The 26,708-nt window shown below is 42.8% G+C and overlaps 1 protein-coding gene across 1 annotated transcript in view; it reads right to left on the reverse strand.

Annotated features, from left to right (window-relative positions):
- The window catches only part of ROBO2 (roundabout guidance receptor 2), a 141,815-nt gene extending 115,697 nt beyond the window's left edge, over positions 1-26,118 (reverse strand). Inside the window, exons 1-3 of the mRNA XM_026051649.1 lie at positions 25,885-26,118; positions 15,821-15,959; positions 120-247 (exon numbers count right to left, since the gene is read on the reverse strand). Of these exons, the coding sequence (XP_025907434.1) occupies positions 120-247; positions 15,821-15,959; positions 25,885-25,987 (370 nt within the window). The 5' untranslated portion in view covers positions 25,988-26,118. The remainder of the gene's footprint in view (positions 1-119; positions 248-15,820; positions 15,960-25,884) is intronic.
- Positions 26,119-26,708: the final 590 nt, after the last annotated feature.

A 26,708-nucleotide genomic window follows, 5' to 3' on the forward strand; every position in this document is an offset into this window, starting at 1 on the left:
GCAGCAGCCACAACTGCAAAGGATGTGTGCAACCCCTCCAACGGCAGGTTAGGACATGGCTCATTTTGTCGGACGATCCGTGTGGGAGACACAAGCCCTCCCTGCATGGGAACGCTCACCTCGGACCGTGAGGGTAGCAGAGGCCTCCACCTTCCCAACTCGGTTCTCTGCAATGCAGGTGTAGGTTCCTTCATCTGTGCTCACAGCCTTCTTAATGCGCAATGTATAGTCGTCTTTGATGTCATACCTGGGACACAGAAAAGAGCAAAAACTCATTCAGCAGCCAACAGAAATGAGCAAAATCTGCCATCTGGCATATACCAGTCTGTACCTAGCTCGGATCCAGGTTGGAAAGATAAATTATTACCTAGCATTAGAAAATTCCACCAAGTATTAATCTTCATGACGTTTTTATTGCACTCTACATTAGTTAGGAACTTTACATAAAATTAGTATTGCTATGTTCACTCAGTATCAGAGCTTTATTAATATCACTCTTCCTGTCCTTGATCTAGAGCAAAACGGTAAAATGAAGCTATCACATATCAGTTAGCAACACATCACAGCACAGTTTATGGTGCCTTTACCTATGCGAGCTACCTACTTCACTTTTAGCTGATTTGGAAATTTTTCTTTAAAAATAATTTTTGCCATAGCAGCAACCCCTTAGAAAAACTGTAAGCATGTTGGTAGGATTTGATACCACTCTATTGCAAACAACAAAAAATACATTTAAGCTCTGGAAGGTGATACTTACTGAAGAAGCACATTAAAGGGGAATTTATCAAATTCATATAAATGTGCTGTGATTCATCATAGTTGATAATAAGTTTTGTCCATTTAAAGCAATTAGAAACAATTCAATTTTGGTTTGTCTGTTTTTTTTTTTTTTTTGCTTCTGCTACTGTGATAACTTTAAAATTATGAGGTTGTATAAAATTCAAAATAATGCAAAGTACTTCAGTATGCAGTGAACATTCGTTCACAAGGCATTTTCAATGTAGAGAAATATTCTCAGTTAAACTGTTATCATCCTGCAAAAGTTAAGCTTAACAGAATATTTTAGGCTCTGATCCAAAGCTGATTAAATTCAGCAAGAGATTTTATCTTTTATGAAATTTCTTTGGCTCCTGAATCAGAAAGGATCAGTTCTCAGCATGGACATTTTACTCTCAAAGCACACTCCTGGAAAATTATTTTCAACATTTCATCTATACATAAAATGCCTGACACCTGAATTAATTCATTATGAGTCTACATTTAGCTTCAGATTCTCATGTGCCAAATAGAGRAAGTATTGCACAGGACTGAAGAAGTAACACATAGACCCAAGGACATTTGAATATTCTTTTTGACTGTATGAACTCTCACCAAAGAACTCCAAACAACTCATCTACCTTCCTTTTCTCTGTTACACAGTAAAGACTTTGTAGGCTTGTTCAGCAAACATACTGCARGGATATATGAAGGTATGGTTACAGGCAGGTATGTAAGAGGCAGGTATACAATTAGTTACAGTAACACTGTGAAGCTGAAGCTATGAATTCAGCCTCACAATGTGAGCAGTGTTAAAAGACCTGGGGAACYTTAGATGTTAATTGCCATGTACAGAATTATACATTGCTATCAGCTCATTTATTTTCGATTTGTATACTATGCATTTGCAAATGATGCACTCTCTACAATAGACCTAAAAGCAATTTGACCAAAGGATCCCATATGTTGAAGTGTTCAAAGGTCTCTGTATTCTGTAAAACAATGTCATGTGTTAGCAAAAATGAAATAAAAGAGAAGACCAAATGCAGACTAACCATTCTATCAGGAATGTGCCTAAACAGGCACATAAACATGGCCAGCTCTTTCTTTAGGTGCCACTCTTAGTTGTTCGCACACGCATTACCTAAGATTTAACTAATGAATGAGGGATATGCCAACGGGTAGAACAAGGGGATGCCACGGCATACAGAAGAAACTATTAGCACCATTATTTTGCTCGTGTTGCTCTGCTCAGGAGCAAATGGAAATAGAGACCTTAGTATTCAGTTTCTGGATAGCACTGAACTACTGCAACTACACAGTCAAAAGCCATATGTTTTTGAGGGACATTTTTTTTCTGGACTCCTCACTAAATTATGCAGTTCCTCATGCTGTGCTGCACTAATTAATGGTAAATAGAAAACACTGCCTTCATATGAGAGCAAATGCAATTTGACTCCCCTAAAAATCTCCCAAACATGACAACAGCATCCCGCAATGATGGGGCAGCCATTGTCTCTGGCCACCACAGAGCTGCAGACAAGAGAAAACGCTTATTTTCTTGACACAAGGCCAGCCCTAGGGGACTGAAAATGTAAGGCTGCCTTCAGCTCCTGTAGGACGGCAAAATTAGGACCAGCTGTAGCACAAACACGAGCTGCAAACAGGAATCACATGTACGAAGCCAGGCAGCAATTAGCTATTTATTTTRTTACACAGATATTACTATTAGTATTCTTTATTATCATTATTATTATTGCTGCTCCCATTCTGCATCTTGCGGGCGCCCAACGCGCGGCTCGCTCGCCAGTGCGGCGGTGGACGCGGCCAGGCCGCAGGGCCGCGCGGCCGCCATGGCCGGGGCGCTGGGCGGCAGCTGCCCCGCTCGCCTCCACCTCCACCTCCACCTCCACCTCCACCTCCACCTCCACCTCCACCTCCACCTCCACCTCAGCGCTGGTGCCGCCGGGCTGGGCAGCTGCCGTGGGGCCTTGGGTGGCCCCTCCGCTCGCCGCCGGCCATGGGGCGCTCCGTGGCCCGGCAGGACGTGCAGCCAGGGCGTCACCCCCGTCGGGCTGCAGAGAGGYCGTTAGCCCAGCGGGCCCGTGCCACGGGACCATACTGGGTTTGGGGACCACCCGGCTGGGACACGGCCATCCAAGCAATTAGATTCGCACACAGATGGGCTCGCGGGACACCGGAACCATCTGCTGTCCCCGAGTCCCGACACGCTGCCCCTCAGGCATCTGTTGGAGCCACCGTGTCCACAGCAGTCACCGCGGTTCAGTGATGCACTCTGACAGACAGCGAGGCAGTGAGGAGCAGGGAACTGGCTCCCGGCCGGATGCACCGCAGCGCCAGGAGCCCGGCTGAGAAACGGGCTGTGAAGTAGTAAGGTGGGAAGCCTCAATATTTTTTGYATCCTTTTTTACTTTTCAGACATCCACCTGTACAGTGTTGAACTGGGAATCTTGTCTTCTCTTGGTCTCCGAGCCTCGTATTTCCACAACAAGGTGTTTCCATCGGAGTTTATGGAGAAGTTAACTCGCATCTGGATTATTGTCACTGACACTGCAGAACCAGGCTCTCCCTGAYTGCCTTCATACCAACCACAGACTCCTGGATTGCCGACGGCGTGGCGAAAACCCATCSCAGTGTGCTGGTCAAGCTGGTCCTCAGATGTGCCAACGCGCAAGGAACGCCCTCCTGCCTCTGCAACGCSCGCGGCGTCAAGAAACACCTTCCAACATACCACCCAAACGGCGCTGACTCCTAGCCAACTAACGCCAAAACGCAGCACAAAACGCAGGGCCTCGGGCATCAGCTCCCTATGTTTATAGTCAACTAACTGACTTTAAATATTTCTTCTTGTTAAACATTTGTTGGTTCTTAACCTTTCATTTTAGCTTAGACTCCAGCCATGATACTGAGCTGGGAGATGTCCTTTAAACAGCCAGTCAGCCCGGGTGCAGATGTGAACCAGCCACTTGTAGGCATCGCAGGACATGACTTCTGTTCTACAAGTCATAGTTAGAGCAGGTCTGCTTTCAATTAGCTGAGGAGGAGTGGGGGGAAGGGACTGGAAAGGAAGAAACGCACAGAAACAACAAGCAGATGAGAAAACACTGCTGGTGAGGAAACTCCAATAGAAATTGGGTGATTTTGAGTGAAATCTGGCAGTCTCTGGCACATATGAATGCGCTCATTGTTGCTAGTTTTGATTAATGACAGTTGTACAATAGTGTGCTGACAGTCACTGCCATACAGACACTTTTTTTTTTTTTTTTTTTGATATGAAACACTGCTGAAAATGCAACCCAATCAGATTTGGCCCCCAAACAACATGTGCTATCATCACTGTACCGTGAATTGAGATTGATTGGTAACCAGCTGTGACAAAGTGGGAAAAAGAGCCTCGTCTTTTTCAAGAAAAGAAAAGAAGAAAAATAAAAAAACCCTGAATTGTGTCAAAACCATTACCATCTGCTCAACCAAATAACAAGTAAACCAAAACACATTAACTGTTTTTAAGTACTGCAAGTTGATGTACTGGGGTTGGCTTCATGCATTGGCTTAAACATCTAAGCATAATCTTGAATTATTATTAAACTGTTTTGGTCATAGTCACTGTTTTTTTTCCCCACATTCAAAACTGTATCTGTCCTTGTCCTCAGCCTCCACTCTTCCACATTTACAAAATAAAAGAAAGAGAGAAAATGTCCTGATGTTAGAGAGAAGTTTCTGCAGTATATGTTTTGCATTATACATAAACGTGTATACTTTTTTTTGCATACATGTATGCATTTCATTATTTGCATTTCATAGGAGTTTCACAGAACTCCTGGATTTCCAGATWTTTCAAAAACATGCATGCAGTTATGCATTAAAATATATGCACGTCCTTCTCTCTTGCCTTCACAGTTAGCACAACTGTGTTGTCAGCTGGAGTCATTACATTCCTAGAAATCCAAGTAGGTCTAACTGGTAATGCAAGAATGCACTTAGTGCAGCTCTGTGAGTTAAAGTCGTGAAAATGTATTATTATGCCCACAGAATTCAACAAATCCAAATCAAAAACATCTATTTCTTCTAAAAGAGGGTCTACAAGAGAAAAAGTCAGACCTCTTAACTGGTGTGAACYGATGGTGTTTGCCTCAAAAGAGTTGAATCTGTTTACACCAGATGACTATGTCCTCCTAAAATATAGCTAAATTAAAAAAAAAAAAAGAATAAAAAGTATCTAGATTTTGTAGGCTTTCCATTTTTTAAACACATTATAATGATTATTTTGCTCTCTTTTCCAGGCTACAGTGTAATGCATAAACAAAGCTTCAAGGTTGCTCATAACATAATTAGGGASCCTAAATAAAGAGATGCTACCAGCAAAGAAAAAAACCAACACAAACCAAAACAAAAAGCAGGAGGTAGTTAAGGAAGTTTAAGCTTCTGCCTCCACTCTCCACCTTTTCTTTCTTTCTTTTTTTTTTTTTTTTGTGGTGCCGGCACCTCTGGGCCCATCACCACAGTGCCAGAGCTACTCACTGGCTCCTGGACTATGCGAGCCAGATGGAGGGAGCCAGAGAGGATCCGCAGTGAGGAGAGGAAGCTCGCGCCTGTTACCTGCTTCAGCCTCAGCACCAGCAGAACAGAGAGCTCCCTTTCCATCTGCGACACATCCACCCCTACTGTCAGCTCTCTTACAAGAAACATCTACCCTTTCTTTTCCCACTTGCACTAACAAGAAGAAAGAAGAACATACATGAGTTACAGAGCTTTCTGAAGGAAAGATAAGGGAGCTTGCTTTCCCTAGCAAAACTTGAATCAGTGCCAACGTAAGAATGGATATATTTGGGTGTACTGCTTTTTAATTACGCTGTTGTACTCCTGCACTCAAAGCTGCCAAATGCTGGGGGCTCTAAGATGCAGCTTCAGGCCATGAAAAATGAGTTAGCAGGTAACTAATCCTAAGGTTGTGACAGAACAGCTGCCACTCAAATATAGATGTTCAAACCCAAATAGCTCATTGGCCAAGTTATCTATACCACCAGGAAAGTATAATGTGATGTGACATTGCCTCAAATTTCTTAGCATGAGGCATATATGCAATCAATCATATAAACTGGTTTATTGGCTTCATACCAATGAAACAGGAAAAGATTTGAGTTACGCTCGTTACTGTTCACTATTTTGATTTTATTTAAATACACTAACAGTAAATGCTAGTTTTGTCCATTTGTGGTTTCTTTTCAACATTCTTTGCAATTGAAATATTTGACACTTTCAATTGCAATAATATAAAATGCAAAACCACACTGTACTATGCCTTACACAAAAGCATTCAACGAAATGGCCTAAAACGCACTGAAAACATACCTAACAATTACAATCATTGTGCCAACATTGTGAAATGATATTTTTGTCCAAGGATTCATTTTCCTAAGATTTTTGGAAGCCATATACTAYGTAATACTACTCTTGTGTATGAACAAACATGTGTGAGTGTCCATGACTAGTACTTCGGAAAATGCAGTAGCCATGTGCTGGGAAGAGAAGTGAGACAGAAAAATGGGATAAAATGTCATTTTATTCCCACTGAAATAACTGATATACACATAGAGGTTAAGAACAAAGCATATGCTTGGGATTCAGTGACTAGGAGTTTAGATGGAAGCCTTCTCGTGCACCTCTACATTTCTGCTTGCACAGAGAAGTACTCATAGGGAATTACCACATGATAATTACCCAAAATGGGCTTCTGATTTGATTTCAGTTGCAGACAGATCTCCATGTTCCAAAACCTGGAGCTTCTGTTGAGCATGAGCTAAGAGAGCATGTAATGACTTGGCATGGAGACCTGGCCTCCCGTCTCCACAAGCAGGCCCTTACCTCACAGATGAGGCACGTTTGTCGGATGCTTGTGGAGATTTGTGTTATTCCTGCCCATGTCATAACTCATCTATCAGAAGAAGGTCCTTGATTCTCAGGGTTATCTGCTCAGCACGTCACTGAAATTTATTTTAAGGAAAAAAGGAAATACCATAATAATAATAATAAAAGACTACTGCAAGGACTGGAACACAGTAAGATCCTCTGAGCCAAGACTGTCATCTTGCACTCACTAAACATGATTTTATGTAGTTTGAGTATTTTATTTTTTAGCACACATTTTTAACTCACAGATTACTAGCAGTTTGAAACAAACAGAATTTGTGCTGGCCTGCCTATTATTTTTCGCCTGGAGCACGACGAGTGATTAAGATAAACTTGTCAGAGAAACTAACTGAAATATTTTCTAATCTGTATTTCAAATCAGTAACCATCCATGAAGTGCTAATTAAAGATGAGGTCATGGTAACGTTTTAATGAAAGCGCCTTCAATTTATAGTTGAGACAGAAGTCATATCATTAAGAAGTATGTTTTGCTAATGTTTAGCAGTTCTTGACATAGGAATTACTAAGAGAGACYGGAAAATAGTTCAACAGCAGTCTTGCAGTGTTTTCATTGATTTGTTGTTTTGTTTTAAATGGAGATGGCTTAACTTTTGTACACCATACAAGGGTGGAATGTACTCCAAACGAAACAGGAGAGATCTCCCAGGATCTGGCGGGATGCTGCTATTCCAGCAGCATCAACAGTGCTGTGGTTAGAGCTCTTGTTCCTGCTTGAGCGTAACTGCTAGCTTCCCTTTCCCCTCTCTTCCTGAAGTTATACTGAAAAATGTGCATGCAGAACCATCTTTAATTTTTCATTCTATACTTTTAATAGTCAATAAACTGATAACAGTGAGCCTAAATTGCTYGACATCCTTACTACTTACCATGAAAGCAGGCTACCGCAGGCTACTGCAATATTTTGCAATGCACAACTACAATGTGTTACTAACCTTTTACTTACTGTACTCAGCTTCTTCATTATTAAAGACAGAGATGCTAGAAGGGATAATTGTCATTTGAGGGAACTTCTACATGAAGTTTATTGGATCTCTGCTGCAAGACCATTTATTTACTGCAGCCTTCACTGACRGAAAAATTCAGAGAAATCCATGTTTGAGGCTACTACAAGCAGCATTACATTTTGTTTTAGAATTCTGCTAGTGACTTCATTAGTTCTCTGAAATTTAACAATTTTAGCATGTTTAGGGAGATAGAAGAATAAATAAACTGCTTTCTTGTGGCCAGCCTATCACATATGCATTGTCGGTGATTGTCCCATAGCTCACCACTGGTGCACATAGCATGAAGAGAAAACATCGAGGCAGGGCTGCTAGTTGACACTGTTCCTTTGTGGTTGTTGTCCGTGGAGTTGTAAAGCTATTTTCCCAACCTTGACCCTTGTGTAAGCAACTGGAGACTGTTTTCATGAATCCACAAGCAGACTGCCTGAAACAATAGCTCTTCTTCAGCTCTGTGGGGAGAACTGACACTTAACAAGAAGCCAATTTAAATGTCAGTGTTATTAACTGTTTCTCTGCTGATCTGTCTAGCAGAGATGTGCATCTAATACTTCAGTTCAAAGCATTCGGTATTTTACCCAAACATAAAACCTGAATGGGATCACCAAAAAATACTGTATTTTGCACTTTTATTTGGCCACGTATTCCCTTAGAAAATGCTTACTGCAGGGACTAATTTTCCACGTACAGAACTGCAAGGCACTCCTGCTASGTAAAGCATCAGCCGAGAGGGTTTCTAACATGAGAAACCCAACAGGAGAAAGTCTCTCCATGGGGCTACATCATTTTAATGCTCCATACAGGAAAACAAACCATTTCCTGCCCTCGTCCTGCCTCAACCCCTCTCCCTACCTYTGACTGACACCTCTGGCTTGACGGGAGAAGCTTCCTCACCGGAGTCAGCAGAGCAGCTAATAAACCTGCTGATGCTGCTTCCCGYCAGAAGCTGCCCGTGCTCTGCCCGGCGGCATGGACTCTGCTGCATTACGGCCTGCCATGTGCCAGCCACGGGCTCCACTAAACCCTAGATAACCACAGCCTCTGGAAAACACCTCKGCTCCCTCCAGATGGACATAAACAATACAAATAGCATATTAAAACTCTTYGCTTCGCCGTCTCCTTATGCCTCGCTATTAAGAACATCCAATCTTCTTCCCCATGCTCCTCATAAAGGGAGTTAATCTCTCCTTGATGGTTAGCTTGGGTGGAAACAAAAGATGGGCCTGCAAATCACGCTGGATCTAACCAGAGTCGATGGATAGAACATGTGATATAGCTAATACAAAACACATCCTTTTTCCCCGATCCCTTTTATTTAAAACTGTTAATTGGCATTAATTGCAACAGAAACTTGCTGATGTAACCAAAGATTATATCCATTACACTTCTAAACCACACTCTTTACTCTAATTAACTTTCAATACACATTAGACTGCATTTTGTTATAAGCTGCATGAAGATTAACTCGACCACAGCACACAGCACTGTAGTGTTATTAACTCATATTTCACGGAAAGGTCATTCTCCCCTTTGGTTGTATCCAGCGGAGGCTGTAGTTAAATACCTCACCATCCCATCCGCAGAATATAAATGGAATTACGTAGCATTGCATTTTAGTCACAGAATATCACAGTTACCGTGTTTCATAAACACTACTGTCTCTCTGGCTCAGGGGACAGATTCTGAGATCATGGCAAAACATCCCCGGCTATCACCTTTCCTGGCTCCCCTTTTTTAAAAAGTCTAACCTTTCTGAATACACTGGGATAAGACTGGGGTAAGCTGGATTTAGAGCCCTCCCACAGATGTGTATCTGGTAGACAGCACGGGATATTTAAAATCTCATTATTCACCCCTGGTTTGGAGCCYGCAAGAAACGGTGGAGGGGAGCACGGCCGCCTCCCGGCACGCGCTGAACCCGCCGCGTGTCCCAGTGCGACAAGCAGAATTCCCGCCYGGAGCGCGTGTGCACTGTTACTTGCAGGAACAAAGAAGCCAGGCTTAAAAACACAGYAAGAGTACGTTAGCTACCAAGGTCCCTGCTGCTGGAGCTAGCGGGTATCTTAGAATAGGCACAGCCTAAACAAAGTCTTAAGTGTAGGTGAGGTTCAGCTCACAGTGCCGTCACTGACAGCAGGGAATCAAAATAAGCATCAGACCTGGCCTTCTTAGCAAGCCATGACAATCTCATATGTTTAAGGATGTGTGTGACTTGCAAGAACAGAAAAGAATGTATTTGCTCAAACAATTTGTAAGGAATATTCTTAAATTTTAGTGAAGAAGAAAGCCTCCCGTGTTGCACAGAGTTGGCACTGCTGTGTTTGGTTTCATCACCTGCATTCTCCAAGCCTCAGGAATACGCTTGCTGCAGCAGCACATGCTGAAGCATCCCAAGGTTTTCCTGCCTGCATTTCCCACTGCGTGGGCRGCACCGGGAGCAAATACCTCTTCCTGCTGCTGCAGTTGCCCCTTTTCATCTCTAGTACAATATTCATCTAATCAGACAAGTGCCTGTAAATGCAACTTGCAAGGGCAGGTTGTAATTTCATTAAAGATGTATTTATTGAGCTAAACCAGCTGTTCTGGGCTGGAATGCAAAAAAAGAAAAAAAAAAAAAAAGGTCCCCTGTGATTGCTACTCAGTCATTTTTAAAGCAACTGAAAGAAATATTTGCTGAGCTAACCTCATTCTCCCATTGAGCTGGTACTGCTAGGTTTTTCTGTGTAAGAGGTTTAAACAGTTATTATAGTGTGTCATAAATTTTAACTTGTAATTGAAAATCTCTCCACTTCCTCAAGAAAAAAAAAAAATCTGTATTACTTGCTATGTAATTACAGGCTACGCAGCTGCTCTCTTCGGCTTTGCTAGGAAATTTGAAGACATGAAACACTGCACAAACCTTATTCAAATCTTATTAAACTGCTTATCAAAGATATGTCACTCTCATACTGGAGGCTCACAAATAATACCMCCTTCTTCCTGCTCTCAGGGCTTAAAAGCAGGCGAGTCCAAAGTTGATGCAGGCCCTACGGAGGCAGAAGGCAGCACTGCAGGCCCTGCCTTTCAGCAGGCCACGCGCCGCTTTGCAGGAGAGCACGACCCCCCTCTCTGCCAAGCAGCAGCCGAGGGGAAACCGGCTACCTGCAGGAGGGCCTGCCAAGAGCTCAACATTAAAGGAGCTTCAGGAATTGGCAAAAGATCCCGGTCATTCTGCACAGCCTCCTTTGCCTCGATTATTTTGGTGCATTTTTTGTGCTGTTTACCTGTGTCACTTATAATGAAAGCGATTCTATTCATGAGATAGTGGAGCTAATATTGCTGCCAAAGGGGCAAGATGAGTGACCCACTGTATCCTGTTCACCGTCAGTAGTTTGACATGAGCCATACCTGATTAATTATTCCCCCAGCCTCGGTGTACTGTGGAAGCTGTGGTTTGATGCTAAATTTTCAGAGCAATTAAAATAAAATATACACCCTGYGCCTCTCTGCTTCATTCACAGCACATGTCAGTCTTGGGTCACTGGCTCCAAAGGGACCAAAGCTTCGGGAGCACAGCTTTGCACCCCSCAGACTGTGCACTGGACTTCCTGCCTCCCTGGTGGTGCAACACCAAGATTTTTAACAGCAAAACATTATTTTGCTGGGACTGGTTTATGGTATAAAAAGAATGTTCAAGTCTGAAGATTTAATTCAATTTATTACCATAAAAGAACGATGAGAATGGTTAGCACAAGCAGAATATTGCYGCTGTCTCCATTCCCACTTGGCGGTCCTAGCATCTTACTTCTTCCACACAGACGCCCAGAAAAGCTCCATGATGTATACCAAGGTCTTCAGAATTTCAGGCTAGATCCATTAAATTTTGAAAAAGTAACATCCTTTGACTGCTACTGAGATTTCTTTTCCAAAGCTAATTTGAAAATCCTATAGGAAAAATAGGAATCACTTTAAGATTTTAACTGTGAAAATGGGGGATCCAGAAATAGCTGAAATCTGGGAGGAAGCTTTGCACCTTCGGGCCAATCTTATGTCCACCTATTCTCCATTTCAAGCAAAATTGTTCCAAACTTTTGGGGTAACTACATAGACAATTCAATAAAATCCCCAAATTGTTATTTTAAGTACTAGTATTTTCAAATATTTTAGTCTCTTTAAAAGTTGCTTATTCCTTTCATTCAATCTAATTGCAGCTTGAGTTGCACTCAGTTCACCAGAGACCTTTGTAATTAAAACTGTAACAGTCTGAAATTCTTTCCAATTATTACTTAACAAACCAACTGGTGGAGCTGTTTACATATGTCATTAGAACGCATTGTGATTATTTATTATCTCTTTGATCTCACCTTCTCATCAAGAAAGCTAAAAGGAAGTAGGACAAAAATACAGAGAAGGATTTTTGAAAGACTATGCACTCAGCAAGAGTGATTGTGAGACAGAGCAAAATCTCTGCCCTTCACCGGGAGTACATTACAGAAACAGTATGCATACCAAAATTAAAAATACAATTTATCACACTTGGTTGTCACAGACACGGACACTTTTGAAAACTGAACTAGCAATAGAAAAAAAAATAGGTTGGCAATAATGGTTGGAATAAATACCTACTATAAGAATCAAGGGATGATGCCACAAGAAAATTATTGAAAAAAACAGTAACAAATATAGACAGATGTGCAAAGAATGACTATGAGCTGTAGAAACAAGAACTTGACACTGAAAACTGTGAGACAAMTAGCTGTGCAGAATGGCTCAGAAGAAGGGCTTATGTATATGGAAAGAATAGCAAAGGGAATTCTTGGAGGGCTTCATACTTTGCTGTAGCTGTTACACTGCTGAGAATGCAGAAGCTCAGAAGATAAAAGCTAGTTCGGGGCTAAATCTCTTTTATCATCAAGGAGGAAAAACTTATCTTCTCAATTACTTCCATTAGTGAAATTAAAAATGAAACTATTATAGTATCACCTTTTAACTTATTAATTCAGATTACTGATGGATAAATTGCTTTGTCTACATTTAAAAAAAATAGGGAAAAAAAGCAGTTTTTCTTTCAGATATCCCAAATTTAGCTTCCTTGATGGAATGTCCTATGGCACAGTCTGGAAATTTCCGCTCTTTGGTGATGAAGACTGTTGATGTTTACAGTTACATAAATTATATATTTATTTTAGAAAATAAAGCACAAAGTCTTGATTATCAGAGATATTTGATTTTGCTTGGTATATTCTGGATTATGCTACACAGCAACAACACATGTGGCTCAGGTGGTGCCAAGCCTCTACACTGGCAGCAACTGTGGCTCCTCTACGAGGTAACATGGTGTATAAGAGGAGGTGAGGAGCAACTGAGGAATTTGGAGGCGGCCGTGCCAGAAGGCATGGGGCCAACCAAAACACAGCCGACCTCTAAGCCCGTTTGGAGGTCAAACCTGAGGCGAGGGAGAGGAAGATGATGAAGGCGGGACCCTCCTAACAAGACTAGAGACCCCCACTGGTGGGCGCGCATGCGCACACCGGGCAAAATTGGATAACGAAAAAGGTGGAGCTTTGCCTGCCCTCTGGTACGCCTCCTGACACGTGGKGGCCCTACGTGGCGGGATGCGCCAGATATAAAAAATAATCGTGGATCAGAGGGGGGGAGAGACTTCCAACCGAGACCTACGTTGTCTCCGCGGGGACGCCCGCAAGCTTGGAGCCTGTCAGCCACCTCTGGTCCACGGCGGGGGAATGATCGGGCTCGCTGTCCTGCTGGCAAGTATCCTCTYGTAAGTAATTGCTACGTAGGCGCCTCGTTCCGCAGGTAGTTGCTAAGTAGTCGTCTTGCTTTAGTGTGATGTTAGTGTGAATTGTCCTAAATAAACTAAGGGGTGGATTTTGCTCTCAGTGCGTGTGCTTTCAATTGCTGAGCCCCGAACCCATCCAGAACACATGGTCTCCAGCAAATGATTTTGAATTGTGGCCCCTTCCATGCCCATTCCTATGATATTCTGGGAAACAGTCATGAATAAAGCCATATTCCAATTTTTAGAKGCCAAAACATAGGGAATGCAGTGTTTAAACAGTACTGTAAAAAAGAACACAACTCTGAGAGTAGTTTCTATGCTTGAAGTTGATAACTATCAGAAATTATCTGATGAACCTCCCCTTCTTTTAGTTAGGAGCACAGTGAAACACTTGTAATACTTTCATTTCTTTTTAGAGACAATAAATGAACAAACAATAACCTCCAAACATGTAGTGCTAATATTACGTTTTCAAGTATAGAAGAGAAGGAAAAAATAAAKTTATTAAAAGCAAATTAACTCATAGAACATGCGATTTAATCAAAGGCATCATCAGGACATCAGGACATTATTGCTACTTACGAGACCTAAAGGTAGTCATGACTTAGGACAACAGCAGCAGTAAAACACTAAGACATTCAATCACTGAAGCACAATATAGTTACTATGGGCTACTCTACAATGCACAGTTGAACAGTGAGCAAACAAAAATTCATCTTGATATCAAAAAGTTTGCTCTTCAGAAAAGTATTTTATGCATAGCATGCACACATCTATCAATGTAAYTATCAAAGAAGCCACGCCATTTTAAAATTTGTTTTAAATTGCCAACAAAAAAATTCAAAAATTGCACATATAAAGAAATGTTTTTCCTGCACTATGTATCATTAAATTAATAATTACATTAATCTATTTAAATGCATGATTGCATACTCCAAGAAGATATGTAACAGTGCTGAGGATACAGAACCTCAGACAGGTATCCTCCAATTTCAGTTTTATTCTTTTATTAAATATTTCGACACTGAGAAACAAGATTATAAACCCAAGACAACATGACAAAGTGCTGCGTGGCTAACAGGGAATTTTGCCACMGGTTTTCATGAAATGGTAAGTGACATTAAATGCCATATTTAGCAATTGAAATGAAAAGCGCCAGATAACAGTCTTACCCCGTTTCACCTTGCTGGGGTGAGCGCGTGCAGCTCGCTGTGCTAAAGCAAGCTGACAGCAACGCCTAACTTGTTTACAGCTGGGCCCAACTTGGTGGCATGCTCCCAGTGCACTTAATGTGCACTGACAGGAGCAAACAAGGCACCAACACCACTGCAGCTGCTCTTTCTTAAAGAGCACGACTCCGGGAGCAGAAATAACTCTGGCAGCCAGCCTGCACTGGGACCACCAGTGTTCACAGCGGCCAGGAGACCTGCGTTTTTTCCCTTCTTCCAGGTATGTCTGCTATGTTCCAGGAAGGGCCGACACTGATGGAAAACAAGCAACTGTGGGGGGAGAAGAGGGTCCGCCTCAAGTCTCCCATGGAGCTTGACTGCACTGAGCAAAAAATGACAGGATTCACAAGGTCTAAAGGAGAGGACAGGTGAGGGAGACCTCGGATTCTCATTCCTGTTCTCAGGCCCATTTCCATTTTTTTTTTTGCTGTTCTTGTTTTTTGTTTTTGATTTGATAATGGCTCTAACACCTATTCTAGATACAGTTCCAGAAAGCAGGGAGCAGATCAATGTAGCATCCTCCCATGCCTCTGGTCACTCAGGAATTTGCTCGGCATCTGTTCCAGATTAAAGGAATCTCTCTTCCTGTCTGTGTGCCTGCCCGTTCCAGATGAAGCATTTCAACTTTGTTTTTTGCTTCTGACTGTTATTTCCACAAGTGGAAGGTTTCCTTCTGACACCCAGCAGATACTGGGGAAGGAGCCAGCAGAGCCAGCCACAGGGTTCTGCTCCTAACTCATCCAGCCAGCGTGACAGAGCAGCCTTGCAACAGCCTGGCCAAGTTTTCTCCCTTTGGATACCAGCACGTTATTATAAAGGTTCCTTGTAATAGTAGCCTTACTAGTACATCACTCATTTTTTTTCTGAATTTTTCGTTTTTTTCCAGCAAATTCAGTGCCTATAGGCACAGCAGCTCTGCATCGATTTTGTTCCTTCTGCACAAATCCATTAGCTGAACAATTCCACCTTGGAAAATTTCCCCTATTCAGCCGCCCTTGGAACACATTTCACGTGAGCCAAAGAGCAGAGAGGTGGACAACAAAACCCGCCCATGGTTCCAGGTCACCAGTGAGCGGCGTCGCGCCCGCCCGGGCCACGCTCACCTTCCTCTCGGCAGATCCGCGTCGTCCTTCCTCCAGCGCACGGTGGGCTGCGGGTCCCCCTGCACCTGGCACCGGAACTCCACAGCCTCCTCCTCCAGCACCACCTGGTTGATCGGCCTCCGCAGGAACGTGGGCCGCTCTGCAGGGACACAAGGAAATCCCTCGGTGAGTCGCAGGGCCAGCATTCAGACTCTGACTTTTCAGCATATTTTTCCCCTTTTCCCCCACACCGAATGCAGAAAGGAGGCCGAGCTCCACCGATTCGGATAAGCAGAGCTGGTGAGGTGCACAAGCAGCTCGAGGGTGGCTGCCAGGCTGGAGAGGCGGCAGCGGCCGAACTGTGCCCGCACGCGGGCGCCGGCCGCCAACGGAGCTAACGGCCGCCACCAACGGAGCTAACGGCCGCCACCAAAGGAGCTAACAGTAGCTGCCAACAGAGCTAACGGCTGCTGCCAGGGGAGCTAATGACCGCCACCATGGGAGCTAACGGCCACTGCCACCAGTGCTAACGGCCACCGCCAACGGACCTAATGGCTGCCGCCAACGGAGCTAATGGCCGCCACCAATGGACCTAACGGCCACCTCCACCAGAGCTAATGCTGCCACCAAGGGAGCTACTGGCGGCCCCCATGGAGCTAACGGCCACTGCCACCAGAGCTAATGGCCACCGCCAACRGGCCTAACAGACACCGCCAACAGACCCAACGACCGCCGCCAACAGACCTAACGGCCGCCACCAACAGACGGGCGCCCACGGCRCGCGCTCTGCGGCGGCTCCGCACGGAGCCTGCACAGAGAGCCGTGTGCYGGCCGCTGCCTGCGCCGGGAATGGTCGAGTGAGGCAGCTGGGAATGCACGAGCGGCCAGCGGGGCAATCCCACCTTCGGCAGTAATCGGTGCCTCGATGCCGCGCAGGAAAACGAGCTCCGGGTTTCGAATCACAGCCGTACGGAGGTCAAAGCTTCCCTGATGTCCATCACCAACTTCACCACGGAAAACTAAATTACGCGCTGCACAATAAGTTCTGTTTACCCTTGTTATGCTAGCCTGTGCRGCTACAAATATTATTAATCACTGTAATATTGCACAGGCCTGCTTACAATCCAGATGCAGAGACACAGTCTGATCTTAGTTGTGCTGGTACAAATTCAAGTACCAGTAATTTCATTTGAAGGGATGTCACTGGGGTGGGTTTCCACGTTGCCTTTGGAGTGCATAAATTTTGTTCTGTCCTCTCCTACCKATATCCACCTTTTCATTGTTATGAGTTATTTATGCCAGAGACAAACTGTACTAAGACTGAGTTACCCGAAGCAGGATTTTCACTCAAGACTGGTACTTTTATTTTAAAGACATTTAAAAGTGGCTACGCACCGTGACCACCCTGCATTCTCTGCACATTGAGGAAGATGACTTCACTTTAAAAACTACTCAAAACTCACACATATGTAAGCGATACCAGACAGGCCCTGGCAGTTTGTCCTGGTAACTACAGAGCTGAGTTTATAGGTTGCCTACCCCYGCTTATTAAACATCAATACAAACCATTTAAACAACATGAATAAGGTTGCAAAACCGTGCATGCAGCACCTCAGAAGTGCCAGCATAAAGCCTGGCTACATGTCCTCTAATCACTCTACTTCCCTTTATGCCTCATATGCTTCACTGGTTGCAATTATATGATTCCATTTTTTTTTCTCCAAACATCCCTAGTTTGTTGGTAGTCATTTAGTGAACAGGTGCTTAATATTTTGCTTTACTCGTACTATTTAGTGGGTGGCCTCCTGCCATATTATTCAAGCCTCAGTCCAAAGACAGATTTATTAATTTCCTCTGGACCTCAATTACACTTATGCTTCATAAACAATTCATTTATTTTCACAGCTTCTGAGTGAAGTGTGACAGAAAACCATAAAAGGAACGTAAAAATACCTTCTAAATGGGTACACCCAACAAGACACAGAGCAGCTTATTTATTTATTTATTATTTTGGAATTGAGTATTTTTTCCTCTATGCTCAARGCTTAGATACAACTGAATTCAATCACAAATGGTGAAATGTTCAGCATTTGTACCAATAAGAATTTTAAGTGAGGAAATGAGGAACACAAAAGTGGTGACCAGCTCCTGGCAGCTGAAATGAATCACAAATGAGCACACAGGAACTCCMTAACAGAAGTGGTGCTACCCCTCAGCAGGGAAGAATGAGCTGAATCTTGACTCCAGCAGAAGAGCAGGCACGCTCAAGGAACTTCTCCACATGCTAAAGATATGTCTAAGGAGCAGAGCAGCTTCTGCCCATCTCTCCCACACCATTGCTCTTGTGTGAACCATCGCTGTTCTTGTTGCCTCATCTCCACCCTACCCTTGCAGGTCCCAGCAGTTCTTGGCAATTGCGTTCAGGTCTAGTCTTCATCTGCTCTGAAATTCCAGCCTATATTCCTTTTTCCAAAGTCATCAGTGTATCATCAGCTATGTCTAATCTTCAGCTCCTTGTTTGGAATTGCCTTAAATAGGTAGTCTCTCTCAACCAGAGTTTTCCTTCTCTATGCACTTGCATTGTGTCTCCTGACAGTTCCCAATTTCCAGCTAGGTTCAGCCCTACCTGTGCCCCATCCAGCCTGTGCCAGTACTTCCAAAATCCTTCGWGTTTTTCCCTGTAGTTTTACCATTTTCTTTCCAGCGGCAGCCTGCTCCCACAGCCAGCCTGTCTCCTCTCCCAGAATATCGTTGTTCACATGCGAGCCCAGTCTGCCTTCCAATCATCCATGCCCCTAACTTCTTTATGTCTTACTCCAAACTGCCTCTCTCCCACTCTGCATTTCATTTACACTCAAACTCATATGGCCCATCCTGAATATTACTGCAAGGAAAACTGTCTGGAGTGACCAAGCATCACCCCAGGAGACTGACAGGCTACCACAGAGCAGCTGCGGGGAAACCGCTGTTAGGATCCACCTGCTCTCTGTGGAGTCTGAACTTACTTCTTTTCCAAAAGGTTCATAATTAACTAAATCTTGTCAAAAATATTTGGAAAAGCCCCAGATTCATAGTAGTTATTTCCTTTTAGGTCTCTTTTGTTTGGTATGGACCTGCATTTTCTCAGAACAGAAATCTTCATCCATTCCTCTCCCTTGCATCCTTCCCAATTTATTCCAACTACATCTTTCACCTCCCAGCTGAAGGAACTGGACACAAGCTAGCATATATTCTTGTTCAATGTTCAGTGTTATTCTTGTTCAATGTTCTCAGAAAAGTGACTATCCTGGCAAAGTTAAAATAAAAAAAAAGAAAGTGAAGCAGGCATTAGACATGGAAAACTTGGGATAAAGTAATTCTAGTTTGGCAGGCTTGGCCAAACTGAAGAAAATAACTAGAACCTTGAATAACTAGAACCTTAACCTTGTTAACCTTAGTGATAAGCAACGTCCKTGGTCTGTGTATAATTTTGTGTATCTAAGAGGGAAACTACAGAAGAAGGGAAAATAAATTCCTGTTACATTTTGAGGAGAACCGAGTTGATGAGGCAGCAAGTGGTCCAAAGGCCATTGGGTAAAACACTCAATTCCACAGCAAAGCAATTTAAGGGGAAACCTGTTTCCTTCAGACCAGTTTCTCAAAATTGCATATTTCTCACAACAGTTAAATAATTTTTGAGCAAATAAATAGCTACCTAAGTCCTGATCACAGTTATCAAGGACATGCAAATTACAATAACTGTTATTTCCATTTTGCCATCATCTCTGCATTTTGCACAGTATGAACCAGGAAAGAGCGAGTTCTCTCTCGTGTTGTTTCCTGCATTTGTATCACTCAGACAACCCCTTGAACATGTCCAATAGCTAATTATACAGCCATAAAGTGATCAGAGGCAACGCCATTGCCAATGCAATTAACATTCTTTATGTGAGATTAACCGGATTTGAGTCACCTGCACAAGTTGCTCACAATGTTAATCTCTCAGGAGACAGAGCACTGCTTGCTTGAGCATGTGGAATAAGGAAGGTTCTTCCCCTCACAAGCAGCTCCACAGCCCAAGCTGAGAAAATGTCTCTTGCCTTTTTCTTTCCAAACCATTTGYCCATAACAAAGCCTGGTGCTATAATTAAACGTTTTTACTCTGTCAAGCGTATTCAGAACATAATATACTTGAGGAACAACAAGAAAAAGCAATAAATTAAAATTACAGACATATAAATTTTAATATGGTATTTTTATAAGCTTTCACTGAGTAAATAAAGTACCTGCTTGCCCAGACTTTCTCTAATGAATATTAAAAATCTTTGAAGAGAACTATAAAATAGGTCACGGTTATATGTCATGTCAGCCAGTCGTGCTATTGCTAGGGTGACCTTTATAATGTGGAATAAACTTTGCTTGCACTTATGAAAGGGGATTTTTAAAGCAATTGGGATAGACACCTACAATACGTTGCAGTGCTGGAGAAAGGCACTGCAAGAAAACCTGAGTTAAATAGTTCAGTGGATGCAGTTCCCCAGAACTGGCAAAACAGAAGCCTTTCCTTGCTCTGGGTGCTGCCTTAAGTCAACCCCAGAACTCAATTTTTCCTCTATTTAACAACTGCYGTGGGTATTCAAGTCCATTAGAGAGACTCTGGTGACCTTCAGATGTATTACTGCCCTTCCTCTGCTCCTCAAAAACTTAGACAACCATATATGGGACCTCAATCTAATTAAAATGATCCTAACTACTGTAATATATTTTCTCTGCTGAGGCAACTGCTGGAGTGAAGGATTTGATTGTCCCTATAATGCAGAGACTCAATCTGATTTAGAACTGTTTTCTCCTCCTTTCCTGGAGAGATCATTTTTTAAAAATGCTTTCCTGTTCTAGGAAGAAGCACTAGAAGTTGTAGTAAAAGACTCAGCTTGGGGAAAGATTAAATAGTAATTAATTAAAAAAAGGAAAAAAAAAAAAAAAAAAGAGAGAGAGAGAAAGAGAGAGAGAAAGCAACCAGCCAACCAAATCCTGCTCCTGCCTACTTTGTTCATCCGGAAGCTCTGATGTAAACAAAAAAGTAACATTAAATGGACAAAAGTAAGTTTCTTTTAAGAACACTGCAAATATGTTTTTATTTCATTAACCACAGCGTGATCTGCACTGCAYAAATTTCCTTCTGCCAAAACTGAAGATATGGAAGAAGACAGGCCACAAAGCTCGCACTGAATTTGTACTGACGAAATATCCATGTGCCAATTCTCAACTACGTGACAGTACAGTTGCAAAATCATGAGATTTCCTATTTAAAATCCTGCTTCTACTGCCTCTCTTTGGCCATTTTCTTCTTTTTCATTTGCTAAATAAGCTTTCTGGAGTTACTGCGAGCTTCCTCCTCCTGCACATTGACGAGGATCCTGTGAGCCTGGACCATAAAGGCCCTGCACATTGCTAAGTAAGCAGCACATGCAAACAAACGAGAATGATTTGTATTGATCATTAGAGCTCTTCTCCTTTAACACACATCTACTCTTGGGTTAGTTTCAGGAACAGCTTTTCCTGAACATACGGCACAGCCTTTGGAGATTTAAGTCAGACCCTTTTTCAGGTTATATCGTTGTCCTATTACAAAGTGTACCTGTGGATAACAAATATTGCAAAGCCATAGTATCTTTTAACGAACTACCGAAAGCACATGGCAGGTGGGAAATGTAAAGATTTGAGGAAACACAGGAGGAGCTTTATTCTGAAGGACAAAATAAACACTGCTGSTTTCTCCATCCTGACCTGAACTGTGAGTGTGCACCTGACTTAGGCAGGTTTTCTGTGGGACTGGGAAACTTGGGACTAGTTTGCAGGATATGATGTGACAAGAGCCCCTACTAAGGCCCTCTAAACACTCAGAGCTCAGGGAGCTTCAAGAAAAAAAGGAGGAAGAGGGGTCAGAACATCTCCATCAAGGGGCTTTTGGAGTTTCTCTCYTAACGCCATGCCAGCTATAGTAGATTCTTTCTGGAGCTTGAATCTCTTTCAACCTGACGTCTCTGGAGAACATCAAACATAGATATTCTTCACGCAAGAGACAAAAATACATCTCCATCCCACAGGACCTTATTAGCTGAAAAAAAGATTCAGGTACCGAGGCTAAAATCAAAGATTAGTCTAAAATAATCTTTAATATAGCCAAAATGATATCTCTTTTAAGTTATTTTTGTCCCTTTCTCAGTTACGCTCCGTGCTCTTTCGAGGCTTTTCTAAATGCATTCCATCCTTTTCCCACCGCCTGTTGCCAGCCTCTTCAGCTCCACACATTAAGGCTTCCATCGATTCCACTGGACTGCAGGATCAATACACAAGATACACATTGTACAGTGTCTACAACCCTGCTTTTAAGTCCAAAGGAAACAAAGGTGGTTAAAATCATTAAACATCTTGAAAACTTGAAAACAGTGCAACAGCATGAACAAATGCCAAAAAGAAAAGCTGAAATGGTAAACTTGATTTAATTCTTGCATTCATCCTAGGTATTTGCATACCAAGCTTTCTTACATACTGAATCATGTTTCTGTATTGCATCTGTCTTGAATTCTCTTCACCAGCACCTATGAGCCTAAATACAAATAAACCAGCCTAATTTGTATCACTTACACGTCCGAATTTGGCCTATAGGATACGGCATGTTGACAGTAACGTTAGGCTGCTGCCTTTTGTGACTGGTAGCCCTGATGGGTTACTCAGGAACTTGCTCTAAAGGCCACCTTGCCATCTTGCTCGGCTCCGAGATTACAGCTTGGAGCCCCACAAAGCATAAACTAGCAGCAGGGCTTGGAAGAGAGGACTAACAAACTCTAATGGCATCAAGTGTCACTATTCAAAGCAGAGGAAAGATTCTGGGAATCATCATGGGAATCTATCATCAGCTTGTGCTAGGACATTTGACTGGGAAAGTTTGGCAATTTTCTGCTTGTAGAAGAGTCATGACTAGGGAACCAAGGGAAGGCAACTTGAACAGACAMCTCCAACACGCTGGCATTTACTGCAGGCTAGAGCCTAAATACTCAAATTCTGTTTCTCATGCGGAGAGGGTGGAAAAAAATCACTTATTTTGTGAGAGTTCTGCCTTTATTATGAATAACTACYTTTCACTAAAGGTTATTGCACGGGTACCCATCTGAGTGGATACATTCTGCATATGGGAAACTTTTCTTCTCTCCTTCCACGTCTTTCCAAGGTTTTCATTGACCTTTCCTTTTTATTTTTAACTCGAGAAAGGTGTAATCTTCCAGGCCTGGCTCCCCTGCTGTTGCTATCAGGCCACTAGTTACCCCCACACCAGCTCAGATTTTCCAGAGGCAATACCTCCAGCTAAATTTATTGCACAGGGAACCAGAGATCTGTCATGAGTGACACGCAGAAAATTAATTTCAGGTATTAAAAGAAACTTGCAGAGCCAAGAGAAACAAGTGGCCGACTCCTGGGAAGGGTTTAGGGCCAGTGTGAGACAGTTCCACCYCCCGCAGAACAGGGTATTTACCAAGGCTCCCTTCAGAGGGGAGAACGGGTTTCTTGGTTTGTTATTTGGGAAAGGAGTAGAGACATTAATAATCAGCTAATTAATACACTCTGCTCTCCAGAGTCTGCACTAGTTGTCGGCTAAGCCAGCCACATTATTCAAACCTCTATGTCTCTTACTCAACACACCTTAATTATAAAGCCTGTTAGACATGTCCAGAACAGTTGAAGTTGGGCACCTGAATATTAACCAAGAATTATGTTTTTTTAACATATATTTTTTSTCCATTTGCACTATTCCCATGCCTCCTGGATCCCTGAGTCGGAGCCTTGTGTCTGCAGAGGAAGGTTAGGAGCAGATAATGGGACTTTTTGTTCGTGTTCAGCAGAGCCAGTTGGACCATGCACAGTCGACTCCATGCATCCCAGAGTGGGTGCATTTACTGCAAGTGCTTCCAGGGATGCCAGTGCCCAACACATACGTTGTTTCCTGGAAGCATCACGGATGATGCCCTCCAGCACACCCAGCCTCCTGCCTACAACCCTGGAATGGGACTGTAAGGAACAMCACCACTCCTGGTGGAAGGCCAACTGAAGGCACCCTCTGTCCCCTGGAGCAGACCAGGACAGTCTCTGTGGGACACACGATGGCCAAGCAGCAGCAGGGGCTGGGGCCAAGTTGTCTTGTCAGGCAATGACAAGGTAACGGCAGCACCGCTTACTTACTGCATGCTACTCCTGTACTGCAAGATAGGATGGGAACCCTATTCCTTAGCTAGGAAGGGAATACTTCGAAACAAAAGGAATTTTTAGATTGGAAGACACCCAAGTAGAAAGGAAAATTTATATACAATTTTCTTCAGATAGATGGTTATGAAAAAAAATGGAACTTATAATTTCATTTACTGCTGATTTTATGCCGTACCTGCAGAATATATTGTATTTTACGAGTTGACTGCTATGATTAAATCCTATAACATTTTTTCAGAATGTTGTAATTGACTATATAACATTTTATATTTTGCATGGCAAACCTAATACTTTTCTGATCTCTGCAGGATATGAAATTGGATGCATATTTCATATTTTTTATTCCAATGAGTCAATGTTTTTTAACAAATCATTTTCTTAAGGGGTTTCTTAGGGCTTCATAATTTAGGACTGCAATCTGCTTACTATCCACAGAGAGTATTACCAGAGATTGCCAGTACTGAAGCTGATGAAGAAGATACCTCATAGCTCTTACATCTCTATAAAGGCACAAGCCCAAGTATTGGTTGCAATGGAGATAATAACGTGATAGAGATCGTTTCAGCATTTCTGCCAAGTATTCAAGTTGTATTTTAAAAATTCATATGCTTCCTTGAACCTATARCCAAGTAAGTGCAGTAGAAGCCTTTATGGTCTTGCAACACTGGACAGGAACAAATGCTCCATCCCTTACGGATCTTGTCTAACAGAAACCTTTCTATGCCTCGTGTGACTCCCACAGCTGGACAAGCACAAGCTGAAACACACATATCTGCAAACACAGGTAGCATTATTTGTGATTGACTTTCCCAGTGTACCACACTAGGCAGAAGGTGAACAGATTAGGAACATCTGCTTTACAAAGGAGCTTAGGATCTCTATGAAAAGTCTTACTGGAATTACGAGTCTTACTTAGGTTTTTGCCATGTATCAAGAAAGTAACRGGAGGAAGCTTTAAAGTTCTTTCTCTTTCTCTTTTGTATTTATATATTCATTTTTAGCAGTGAGGACTTTTCTTCCTTATTGATTTTCTATTGTTTGCTCAAGACCTCTTGACTGATACCCCCAGAAACAAAGCTAATGGCAAAACAGAAATGGCGTGAGTGCAGCATCTACCACGGCAGGCTTGTTTGACCTTGCTTTTCATCCAGTTGTTAGCAGAATGGATCCAGCTCTTGGTGGATCCTAGTAGCTCCTCGCTTCACCCACCAAGTCGGGCAGCTGTGTCACACAGGAAACCTAAGCATTTCTGATTCATTTGGCAACATGAAAAGCCAAAGCTCACATAACAAAAAGCTCCTCTGTGCCCTTTACAAGGCAAAAAATGACAGCTGTATCTTTTTTTCAACATTCAGCAAGCTGATCCCAGGATTTTATCTAAGGACTTTTTACTGGGCAATTGAGCTCTTTTGTGCTCTGTTACAAAGGTTTGATTTCACAATCCCAAAGGAAGAAGGAATTATTTAAATAGGAAGCACTGGTCCAAACCTCTGCTAAGTAGGCACTGTCAGCTGGGTTAAAAGTGACTCAATTATACTTGCCAGTTTTGTGAGGGAGAGCATTACCTCCTGGATTATGGTTTCCGAGCATGTGCGTATCACTAAGGACCTCCAATTAGATTTAAGCTGTGTGCTTAGAAAGAAAATGTTGGGCCACCACAGCCCCGCATTTTTACATGACCACCTTTGAAACCTGCTCTCCTCAGGAAACTGGGCAATGCAGCTTAAGCCAGTATATTGTGAACCTGATTTAGTCACGTATTTTGACGACTTAGCTAGGCCCATGACGTTTATGGCAAAAAGAAAGCTTATGGGGAGAGAAAGGCAGAGCTGAAGCAGCCTTACCGAAGACGGTGAGCTCCGCGGGGTCGCTGTCTCGCTCCCCCACCATGTTGGTTCCCACGCAGGTGTACATGCCAGCGTCGCTCTTCCTCGTGTTGGAGATCATCAGCTTCCCACCACGGATCTGTTTTAAAGCAAGGAATATATTATCTGTCGCTTCAAAAACGCACAGAAGTTGTCAGAAAAACAAACCCACCCTGCATTCTCAGGCAGCAAAATTGTTCTGGARGACGTTTTTATCCTACTGACTGTTTGGCTCATTTCTTTGTTTTCRTTAGAGGCTGTAGATTTCAAAGAGCATATTTCCTGCTGCCTCTTTAGCAATGCAGTGCTTGTATTTCTTGCATGGTACTACGTAAAGCATTCTTGATGGATCTCTTTAAAAAAGACAGGGCTATTTAGTTTCATTTATTTAATTTGTTTTATTGTTATTGGCRCTTGAACAGTTTTGTTGTTGACTAAATTGAGTGAACAAGACTGTTCACTTGGTGTTTTTCTTGGAGATCCAAGAAGACTGAATCAAGCACACACTGAAAATTCACCTGGCTCTTAAAGGCCTTGTCATTTTCCCTACTACAGATAAAATTTGGAGAGTGAAAGAGCAGAGCAGCTAAAATAAGCCCAGTTACTAATTTGCAGCTTGTGGAGTTATGGTCAGTGTCAAAAGTCAGAACATCAGATGGGTTGCTTCAAAATGATCTTGGGATATAGCCCAAGGAACTTGGGAGGCAGGGAACAAGAGCCAGTTCCCTGTCACTTTTCCTTTCCCCCTTACTCTTGAGCAGGCCCTTGCAGACACAGCCTGGCCACAGTCACCCAAACAGCAA

This window comes from Nothoprocta perdicaria, unplaced genomic scaffold (genome assembly GCF_003342845.1).
Source record: "Nothoprocta perdicaria isolate Ctin4 unplaced genomic scaffold, notPer1 scaffold_78, whole genome shotgun sequence".
Taxonomy (NCBI): Eukaryota; Metazoa; Chordata; class Aves; order Tinamiformes; family Tinamidae; genus Nothoprocta; species Nothoprocta perdicaria.